This window comes from Mandrillus leucophaeus, unplaced genomic scaffold (assembly GCF_000951045.1).
Source record: "Mandrillus leucophaeus isolate KB7577 unplaced genomic scaffold, Mleu.le_1.0 Scaffold123, whole genome shotgun sequence".
Lineage (NCBI taxonomy): Eukaryota > Metazoa > Chordata > Mammalia > Primates > Cercopithecidae > Mandrillus > Mandrillus leucophaeus.
In genome coordinates, this window is record NW_012100654.1 from 5,610,986 (window position 1) to 5,622,498 (window position 11,513).

Genomic DNA, 11,513 nt, shown 5'->3' on the forward strand with positions numbered 1-11,513 from the left:
AGCAGTGAAGCCATCTGGAACTCGGCTTTTCTTTGTGGGAAGTTTTCAATTGTTAACTCAATCTCCGTGCTTGTTATAACTCTGTCTTAGTCCGCTTTTGTGTTGTTATAACAGAATACCTGAGACTGGGTAATTGACGAAGAAGACAGATTTATTTCGTACAGTGCTGAAGGTGGGAAGTCTTCCAGTCTCAGATGGAAGACGGAGGGGCCACATCTGGCCAGACCCTTCATGTTTCATCCTCCTATGGCAGAAGGAAGGGAGAGGAGGAGGGAAGAGAGACAGAGAGAGAGAGAGACAGAAAAGAGAGAGAGGTGGGGGTGGGGACAAAGATTTTGGGGAAGAGCACTGAATCCATCCTTTTTATCGGGAACCCACTTCTGAGATAACTAACCCACTCCCACAATAATGGCATTAATCCATTCATGGGGGCTCTGCCTAGTCACCCTTAAAGGTTCCACCTCTCAACGCTGCTGCTTTGGGGATTAAGTTTCCAACACATGAGCTGTGGGGGACACGTTCATACCATAGCAAGCTCTATTCTCAACATCTATTTCTTCTGGAGTCAGATTTGGTATTCTGTGTCTTCCTAGGAATTTGTCCATTTCATTTATCTAATTTGTTGGCATTCAATTGTTCATAGTATTTCTTTCTAATAATTTTTATTTCTATAAGTTTGGTGATAAAATCTTGCCTTTTTGTTTCTGATTCTAATAATTTGAGTTTTTTGAGGGGGTGGTCAATCTAGCTAAACGTTTGCCATTTTGTTGATCTTTTCAAAGAACCAGCTTTTGATTTCATAAATTTTTTCTGTATTGCTTTTCTATTCTCCATTTTATTTATTTCTGCTCTAGACTTTCCTTATTTCTGCTTTCTTTGGACTGTTATTATCAATTATTGAGAGTGTTGTATGAATATACCACACTTTAACTATGTATTGGTGAAGTTTTCTTAACAATTTTAATTTTTGTTAAAATTTGTCTCATATATTTTGGGTAATGTTTTTAAGTATATACAAGTTCAGAGTTATTATATATTTCAGGTTAATTGTTCCTTTTGTTGTTGTCTAATATACTTTATTTCTTAAAAAAACTCTTTTGGCCAGGTGAGGTGGCTCACACCTGTAATCTCAGCCCTTTGGGAGGCTGAGGCAGGAGGATAACTTGAGCTCAGGTGTTTGAGGCCAGCCTGGGCAACATGGCAAAACCTCGTCTCTCCTAAAAATACAAAAATTAGTCAGGTGTGGTGGCGTACACCTGTAGTCCCAGCTACTTGGAAGGCTAAGGCAGGAGAATTGTTTGAACCCGGGAGTTGGAGGTTGCAGTGAGCTGAGATTGCACAGTCTGGGTGACAGAACAAGACTCCATCTCAATAAAAAAGTTTTGCCTTAAAGTTTAATTTGACAGATATTAATAAAACTATGCCACTTCCTTCCTGCGTAAAACTATTGATCTGAGACCTTTTTTGTAAAAAAAAAAAAAGATGTAAGCATTTGAAGCTATAAATTTCCTTCTAAGCATTGATTTAGCTTTATCCCATGTTTTGGTTTGTTGTGCTTTTGTTTTTTTCAGTTACAAGTGTTTTCCAATTTTACTTATGATTTCTTCTATTTGTTTATCTATTGACAGTATCACTGTGTTGCTCAAGCTGGAGTGCAGTGGCACAGTCACGGCTCACTGCAGCCTCGACCTCTGTGGCTCAAGGGGTCCTCTTACCTCAGCCTCCCGAGTAGCTGGGGCCATGGGCTCTGGCCACCACGCCCAGCTAATTTTGTATTTTTTGTAGAGATAGGGTTTTGCCATGTTGCTCAGACTGTGATTTCCTCTTTAACCACTGGTTATTTAGGAATGTGTTGTTTAATATCCACATATTTGTGAATTTCCCAAATTTTCTTCCATTATTGATTTCTAAATTCATTCCATCATGTTTGGAGAACACACTGCATAATTTCAATCCTTGTGATTCTCCTGCCTCAGTCTCCCAAGTAGCTGGGACTACAGATGTGTGCCACCACACCCAGCTAATTTTTATTTTTATTTTTTGTATTTATAGTAGAGGCAGGATTTCACCGTGTTGGCCAGGTTGGTTTTGATCTCTTGATCTCGTGATCTGCCCACCTTGACCTCCAAAAGTGCTAGCATTACAGGCATAAGCCACCATGCCTGGTGTATTCAAAACATTTTCTGTGTTCTTTTTTAAGTTCTAAAGTTTTCTCCACAGAGGTATTTTCTTCATGAATTCCTCGGTACTTGTACATTTTTCATTGAGCGGTACTTATTTTATGTTTATTTATTTATTTATTTATTTTTTTGAGATAGAGTCTTGCTCTGTTGTCCAGGCTGGAGTGCAGTTGTGCAATCTCAGCTAACTGCAACCTCCACCTCCCAGGTTCAAGCAATTATCCTTCCTCAGCCTTCCGAGTAGCTGGGATTATAGGCATGTGCCACCACATCCAGCTATTTTTTTTTTTTTTTTTTTTAGTTTTTTTTTTATTTTTAGTAGAGATGGGGTTTCAATATGTTGGTCAGGCTGGTCTCGATCTCCTGACCTTGTGATCCGCCCGCCTTGGCCTCCCAAAGTGCTGGGATTACAGGTGTGAACCACCACGGCTGGCCCTTATGTTTGTTTATTACTAGTGTTCAGAAATGATACTAATTTCGTAGGTTAATCATGTGGCTGGAAAATGTGCTAAAATGTCATTCTAAAAGTTTTGGTTTTTTTTTTTTTTGAGACTGAGTCTCACTCTGTTGCCCAGGATGGAGTGCAATGGTGTGATCTTGGCTCAATGCAACCTCTGCCTCCCGGGTTCAAGCGATTCTCTTGCCTCAGCCTCCCGAGTAGCTGGGATGATAGGCGCCTGAACCACGCCCAGCTATTTTTTTTGTTGTTTTTAGTAGAGACAGGGTTTCACCATGTTGGCCAGGATGGTCTCGAACTCCTGACCTCGTGATCCACCTGCCTTGGCCTCCCAAAGTGCTAGGATTACAAGCGTGAGTGACCACGCCCGGCTTTTTTTTTTTTGAGATGAAGTCTTACTTTTGTCCCCCAGGCTGGAGTGTGATGACGCGATCTTGGCTCACTGCAACCTCTGCCTCCCAGGTTCAAGTGATTCTCTTGCCTCAGCCTCCCCAGTAGCTGGGATTATAGGCGCCCACCACCGCGCCCAGCTAATTTTTGTATTTTTAGTAGAGATGGGGTTTCACCATGTTGGCCAGGCTGGTCTCGAAATCCTGACCTCAGGTGATCCACCTGCATCGGCCTCCCAAAGTACTGGGATTACAGACATGAGCCACCAAGCCCGGACCATTCTAAAAGTTTGACTATTTTTATTTTGTTAGATTTGCAAGTTTATCACCTCACCTTCAAAACTCTGTTTTTATTTCTTCCTGTGCCAGTTTTTACACCTTTTATTATGTCTGGACCATTGTACTCTCTCTATATATATATTTATTTTTTTCATTGTACTATATATTAAAACTAGTGGTAACAGTAATTTCCCCTCAAATTAGGACTGAAAGTCCCCTTAAAAAAAAAAAAGACCAAACTCAGCCTGGGCAACATGGCAAGACCCCGTCTCTGCTAAAAATACAAAAATTAGTCAGGCATGGTGATGTGTGTCTGTAGTCTCAGCTACTCAGAAGGCTGAGGTGGGAGGATTGTTTGAGTCCAGGAGGCAGAGGCTGCAGTGAGCCAAGATGGTGCCACTGCACTCCAGCCTCGGTGACAGACTGCTGTCTCAAAAAACAACAACAGCAACAACAAAAACCCTAAAAATTGGAAACAAAATGTAAGTTTATGACCTCTTCTCATTAAAAGTGGATGATAGTGTGTTCACTTCCACAACACATATACTAAAATCGGAACGATACAGACAGAAAGTGGATGATGTTTTCTTTGGTTTCCTTGAAAAAAAAAAAGTGTTTTTAAACTGGATAACCCAACTGGGTGCAATGGTGCACTCCTGTATTCCTAGCACTTTGGGAGGCTGAGGCAGGTGGATGGCGTTAAGTCCAGGAAGTCGAGACCAGCCTGGGCAACGTGGCAAAACCTTGTCTCTACAAAAAATGCAAAAATTGGCCAGGCTCAGTGGCTCAAAGTGTTGTAATCCCAGCACTTTGAGAGGTCAAGGCAGGCAGATCACTGGAGGTCAGGAGTTCGAGACCAGCCTGGGCAACATGGTGAAACCCCATCTCTACTAAAAATATGAAATTTAGCCAGGCATGGTGGCACATGCCTGTAATCCCAGCTACTTAGGAGGCTGAGGCAGGAGAATCACTTGAATCCCGGGAGGTGGAGGTTGCAGTGAGCCGATATCCCGCCACTGTACTCCACCCTGGGTGACAGTGTGAAACTCTGTCTCAAAAACAAAAATTAGCCAGGTGTGGCGGTGGGCACCTGTAGTCCTAGCTACTCAGGAGGCTGAGGTGGGAGTCCAGGAGGTCAAGGCTTTGATGAGCTGTGATTGTACCACTATATTCCAGCCTGGGTGACAGAGTGAGACCTACTTTCATAAAAATGAAGTGGGAAACCCCCAAAACCACTGTCCTACTTTTAGAAACTCCAGGATAGTTTTGGGAAGGGAATTTTGGCATCTCACTGGCCGTGTAAGGGACTAGGCAGGCTTCTCAGGGAGAATTGTGGGGCTGATTACGTAGTGCCCAGCTCTACTTGGAAAACTCTTTTTGCAACATTCCCATGGAAATCAGAGGCACAGACCCAGATGTTTGGGTTAAAAGGAGACAAAGGAAAAAAAAGTCATGTACAAGAGGCAAGAAGACCTCCTTTCTAAATGGTCCATATTTATTAGTACTCTAGTCCCAAGTCTACCATATTGGAGGTTTTCTGAAATTCCAGGCTATCTGTTAGACTGTAGGCTTGACAGCCTTGGCTTGTCATACTGGGCCAGGTTTGTGCGGGAGATAGGCCTACAGCTGGACCAGCAAAGGTGCTGAGAGAGGAACCCTGTCCTCCTACCTGGTACTTTGTGGGTGAGAGATACTGATACAGACAGTGGAAAGAAGAGCTGGATATCTCATTCTCATCAGGAAGATTGTACAGTTCTATGATTTGGAATATGTCATAGGCATCAGAGTACAAAGCAGGTACTGAGGCCACCAGCCTCTCCCACTGAGTATCTTGCATTTGGAAGTCACTTGTGGAACTCTCAGTGAAGGTAGAGTTCCATGCCCTCTTGGAAGGGACTAAGGGCTGAGGTGGAAGGGAGCTGTAGAAATCTGAAACCACAGGAGAAAAAGCATAAGGACTGAGGGATGTTCTGGGGGAGGTGGGCACATTTTTCTTGGATGAAGGGATCTGGTTTCGTTGCTTTGCTGATTGCTGCTGCTGCTGCTGCTGCTGCTGTTGCTGCTGCTGCTGCTGCTGCTTCTTCAATTTGAATCGCCGGTTCCTGAACCAAACCTGGGAGTGGGGGAAGAGAGGAGATTGTGGGCTGTTCTTGGAGAAGGCATTTGAGGCTTCTCCTGAGTGAAAACAGCCAGGTTATAATCTTAATGTCCTCTCAAATTCACCATGACACTGGGCTCTGCAAAAGCAGAGATGGGCATGACTGGAGTCAATAGGAGGGATGACGAAGATCAGGTCTGGGACCCCAGAAAGGAAGAAAGTGGGTGTGTTTCAGGGTTTGTGATGGGGGTTCAGAGACAGGGTCCTGAACTCTAGAGAAGAGAGGCTGGTTCAGGGATCTAGGATCTAGGGAGAGGTGAATAATTTGAACTGAAAGATTTTTAAGGATTATTTCAGGAGGCCTCTACTGTAAGGAATACTCCAATAAAAATGTATGGCTGGCAGGGCACAGTGGCTCACTCCTGTAATCCCAGCACTTTGGGAAGCCGAGGTGGGCAGATCACGAGGTCAGGAGATAGAGACCATCCTGGTTAACACGGTGAAACCCCGTCTCTACTAAAAATACAAAAATTAGCCAGGCGCAGTGGCAGGCGCCTATAGTCCTAGCTACACGGGAGGCTGAGAATGGCGTGAACCCGGGAGGCGGAGCTTGCAGTGAGTGGAGATCATGCCACTGCACTCTAGCCTGGGTGACAGAGAGAGACTCCATCTCAAAAACAAAAACAAGAAAAAAATGTATGGCCAGTCACGGTGGCTCACATCTGTAATATCAGCACTTTGAGAGTCTAAGACGAGGGGATCACTTGAGCTCAGGAGTTTGAGACCAGCCTGGGCAACATAGTGAGACTCCCATTTCTAAAAAAAAAAAAAAAAAGAAAGAAGAAAAAGAAAAATGTCATGGGCTTTAGCAGGCTCAGAGGTTAGAGGGAGTATTATTTGCCTGTTGGTAGCATTATGAATAAACAGATTGCAGGGCTTTGCTTAAAAAGACTCTAAGTGAGGAGTCTGTCTGGATGAGCACCTTTCCCCTATTTGAACTCTATAGTACAAATGTTAAAAATCTGATTTCTGGAGTTTTAATTCTAGCAACACTATTTCTTATCTCTGTGGCCCAGTCACTTTGCCTCTGAACCTCATTTTTTCTCATTTTTCAAACTGCATGAGTGAGGCCAGTCTGTCCCCAGTTTGATACCGTTTCAGTAGGTACTCAATGAAATACAATTGTGGGGCAGGGGTGGAGGGTGGGGAATTTCCAGGCTGGATAGGTGAATGTGGCTTGGATGGGGGTACCAAGCACACCACAGGGGATTAGACCTTTACTGTTGACTCCGGCAGGTTGAGTTTCAAAGCTAGTTTCTCCTGAAGATGTCTATCTGGGAACATGGTCTGGCTAAACAGAGCTTCTAGCGCTTCATACTGCTGGTGGGAGAATGAAGTACGTTCTTGATGCCTTCTCCATGTTGCTTCAGGGCAGAGATAAAGAAGGGGTGGTTACATTTACATTACCAATCTCTCCCCCTACCAAAACAACAAAAACCAAAAAACAAATCACTATGGTGAATCTCCCATGCCTTTCCTCCAACCAGGCTTAAGATCCAGAAAATGCAGATCCCAGGTCTTGATTCTGAATGGCTGAGCCCTGTGTAACAATGCTCTGTTCTCTGCTTTCTAGGATTTTGTCTCTGATAGGACATGAGTTACCTCTTCAATTTGCTGTGTACTCAGTCTGTTCACTCTGGAAACTGGCTCCCCTGAGTTTTAGTTTGCCTGCCTGCACTGAAAAGTTTTCTGTTTTACTTTTATTCTCTGGTACTCAGTCTTTCTACCCCACCTAACCTCAGGACAGTGGATAGTAGCTTCTGTCTTCTCATCTTTCTCACACGTTCGTTATTCTAGAAACTAGGAATATTCTGTGCAAGAGCTAGCCAAAAAATTTTTTTTTATTATGAAATAGAAAAAACTAGGAATAAACCCCATGTGTTTGCACCTGAATATAACCCACTGGTCTAAATGGGTTTCCTCTCTTCATTTATTTGTTCAGGAATCCAGCCCATCTCATCTGGCAAATAGGATTTTTCTTTCTTTCTCTCTCTCTCTCTTTTTTTAGAGACAAAGTCTTGCTTTGTTGCCCAGGCTGGAGTGCTGTGGCACGATCATAGTTCATTGCAACCTTGAATTCTTGAGCTCCTGCAATCCTCTGGCCTCCTCCTTCTGAGTAGCTAGGACTACAGGCACTATCACCACTCCTGGCTAATTAAAAAACTTTTTTTTCGGCTGGGCACGGTGGCTTACATCTGTAATCCCAGCACTTTGGGATTACCACCATACTTGGATAATTTTTTGAGAGATGGAATCTCACTATGTTGCCCAGCCTGGTCTCAAACTCCTGCTTTGGCCTCCCCAAGTGGGATTATAGGTGTGAACCACCATGCCCAGCATAGACCCTGCTTTGTGAAATTGCTGTATCATATGGTAAGTCTATTTTTAATTTTTGAGGTACCATCATCCTGTTTTTCACAGCGGCAGCACCATTTTACATTCCTGCGAGCATTCTAATTTCTCCCCATCCCCACTGATACTTGTTATTTTCTGTTTCTTTGATAGTTGTCATCCTAATGGGTGTGGTTTTGATTTTCTTTCCCCTAATAATTAATTTTGCTGAACATCTTTCATGGATTTGTCCATTTGTATATCTTCTTTGGAGAAAGATCTATTCAAGTTTTTGCCTTTTTTTTTTTTTTTTTTTTTTTTTTTTTTTTTTTTGAGACGGAGTTTTGCTCTTGTTGCCCAGGCTGGAGTTCAATGGCGTGATCTCGGCTCACCGCAAACTCCGCCTCCCGGGTTCAAGTGATTCTCCTGCCTCAGCCTCCCGAGTAGCTGGGATTACAGACATGCACAACCACACCTGACTAATTTTGTATTTTTAGTAGAGACGGGGTTTCTCCATGTTGTCAGGCTGATCTTGAACTCCTGACCTCAGGTTTTTGCCCATTTTTAATTGGATTTTTTTTATTGTTGTTGAGTTCTAGTTTTGTATGTATTATAGCTATTAACCCCTTATTAGATAAATGCTTTGCAAATATTTTCTCCCACTCCATAGTTTGCTATTTTACTTTTTTTTTTTCTTTTTTGAGACAGAGTCTCTCTCTGCCACCCAAGCTGGAGTGCAGTGGCATGATCTCTGCTGCAGTCTCCGTCTCCCAAGTTCAAGCAACTCTCCCACCTCAGCCTCCCAACTAGCTGGGACTACAGGCGACTGCCACCATGCCTGGCTACTTTTTGTATTTTTAGTAGAGACGGGGTTTCACCATGTTGGCCAGGCTGGTTTAGAACTCCTGACCTCAGGTGGTCCACGCATCTCGGCCTCCCAAAGTACCGGGATTACAGGCATGAGCCACCATGCCCGGCCCCATTTCACCCTTTCGATTGTGTCCTTTGATCATACAAGCTTTTATTTTTAATGTAGTCTGATTTATCTACTTATATTTTGTTGCCTATGCTTTTGGTGTCATATCCAAGAAACCATTGCTAAATCAAATGTCAAAGCTTTTCCCCTATGTTTTTTCTCAGAACTTTGCAGTTTTAGCTTTTGTGTTTAGGACTTGATCCATTTTAATTTTTGCGTGTGGTAAGATAAGGATCCAACATCATTCTTTTCCATGTGGATATTCAGTTTTCCCAACACCATTTGTTTCAGAGACTGTCCTGTCCCAATTGAATGGCCTTAGCACCGTTGTTGACTATATGTGCAAGGATGTATTTCTGGACTTTGTTCTCTTCTATTGGTCTATATATCTGTCTTTATGCCAGCATCACACTCTTTGATTACTGTAATTTGTAATAAATGTTGAGATTACATAATATGAAGCCTCTAGCTTTGTTCATCTGTTCATCTTTTTCAACATTATTTTGGCTATTTGGGATTCCTTGAGACTTTATATAAATTTTTGGATAGACATTTTTAGTTTCTGCAAAAAGCACCATTGGGATTTTTATAGGGATTGCATTAAATCTGTAAATTGCCTAGGTAGTACTGACATATTAATAATATTAAGCCTGGCCGGGCACTGGTGGCTCACACCTGTAATCCTAGCACTTTGGAAGGCTGAGGCTCATGGATCACCCAAGGTCATGAGTTCAAGACCATCCAGCCTGATCAACATGGTGAAACTCCCTCTCTACTAAAAATACAAAAATTAGCCAGGTGTGGTCACGCATGCCTGTAATCCCAGCTATTTGGGAGGCTGAGGCAGGAGAATCACTTGATTCTAGGAAGTGTAGGTTACAGTGATCCAAGATTGCGCCATTCCACTCCAGCCTGGGCAATAAGAGCAAAACTCCATCTTTAAAGAAAAATAATAATAATAATAATAAGCCGGCCAGGCTTGGTGGCTCATGCCTGTAATCCCAGCACTTTGGGAAGCAGAGGCAGGCGGATCACAAGGTCAGGAGTTAGCTGGGCGCGGTGGCTCACGCCTATAATCCCAGTACTTTGAGAGGCCAAGGCGGGTGGATCACCTAAGGTCGGCAGATTGAGACCATCCTGACTAACATGGTGAAACCCCATCTCTACTAAAAATAGAAAAAATTAGCCAGGTGTGGTGCCACGTGCCTGTAATCCCAGCTATTCAGGAGGCTGAGGCAGGAGAATCGCTTGAACCCGGGAGACAGAGGTTGCAGTGAGCTGAGGTCGCACCATTGCAGTCCAGCCTGGGCAACAAGAGTGAAACTCCATCTCAAAAACAAACAAACGAACAAAACCCCAAAGGTCAGGAGTTTGAGACCAGCCTGGCCAATGTGGTGAAACCCCATCTCTACTAAAAATACAAAAAAAAAAAAAAAAAATTAGCGGGGCATGGTGGTGCATGCCTGTAGTCCCAGCTACTTGGGAGGCTGAGACAGAAGAATCACTTGAACCCGGGAGGCGGAGTTTGCAATGAGCCAAGATCACAACGGCACTCCAGCCTGGGTGACAGAGCAAGACTCCATCTCAAAAATGATGATGATAATAATAATAATAATAATAATATTAAGCCTTCCCATTTATGCACATGGAGTGTCTTTCCATTTGTATCTTTAATTTATTTCAGCAACGTTTTATAGTTTTCAATGGACAAGTCTTTCACATCCTTGGTTAAGTTTATTTCTTAGTACTTAATTATTTTTGATGCTGTTGTAAATGGAGTTATTTTCATAATTTTCTTTTCTGATTGTATATTATTAGTGTATAGAAAAACCACTGATTTGTATACAGTTTTACATATTTTTAAAGGTAAACATTGTATACAAACAATGTTTGGAAAACCTCCAGGGTAAAATATCAAATAACAAATACATATTTCAGAACAATTCACTAAGATCCACCTTATGTAAATAAATCTTTTTATACATGTATACACTACTACTCTGAATAATGAACTTTTTTTTAAATTTTAATTTTTCCAACATATTGGGCCACAATATACCTGCCTTGGAAAAGGAGATTTCTCAATTTCTATCTCTCTATGCTTCAGATGTTTTCTCCTAGAAAAACGTTCTCACTTGCTCTACATATTATATTCTTAGCTTATCTCTCATAATTTGAATCAACCATGGACCAAAGGCCCATTTGATTTGAAATGTATTTCTCCTTTTATAATGGGAAGACTTTTTGAATAAATTTTTAGCAACAATCAATAGCTGCCTTAAAACAAATGCAAAATGCAATTACAGGGCCACATGAGAAGGGGGCAGTAGAGAGAGAAAGAGGAGAAAGGAGGATGATACTCACTGGGACGAGCTGGATCCTGCGGTTGTATCACCTTCATGTTGGGATCTTTCCTGTTGATGAAAGGGTCTGGCTGGCGATTCCCTGGGGCCATTCTGTTCATCGTGGTGTCTGAAATCTGAGATGGAAGGCCTATGAGATAGGGAATGCTGATGAGGAATTCATTCGCTGGATAGCAATGCTTTCAAGGAGCCTGAGCTTGCTGTATTACATCTGGCAAGTGAGGTTAACCCCCAATTGCTCTACCTCAGCTGGAAAATGATTCATATTTTATAACATAGAGAAATACTCTAGCTGTACTTGTCAAAAATGAAACTTTAGAAATAACAAAAGAAATCGTGTGTCAATATCTTTGTGACTCAAAGTAGAGGGATATTTCTTC

At 42.4% G+C, this 11,513-nt stretch overlaps 1 protein-coding gene across 1 annotated transcript; it reads right to left on the reverse strand.

The window, feature by feature from the left end:
• Positions 1-4,788: 4,788 nt before the first annotated feature.
• ARGFX (arginine-fifty homeobox) lies at positions 4,789-11,234 on the reverse strand. Its single transcript, XM_011971617.1, is given in 4 exon segments — positions 4,789-5,418; positions 6,679-6,827; positions 9,977-10,093; positions 11,135-11,234. Coding segments are annotated over 4 exon segments (981 nt in total). The 3' UTR covers positions 4,789-4,803.
• Between the last annotated feature and the right edge of the window lie 279 nt (positions 11,235-11,513).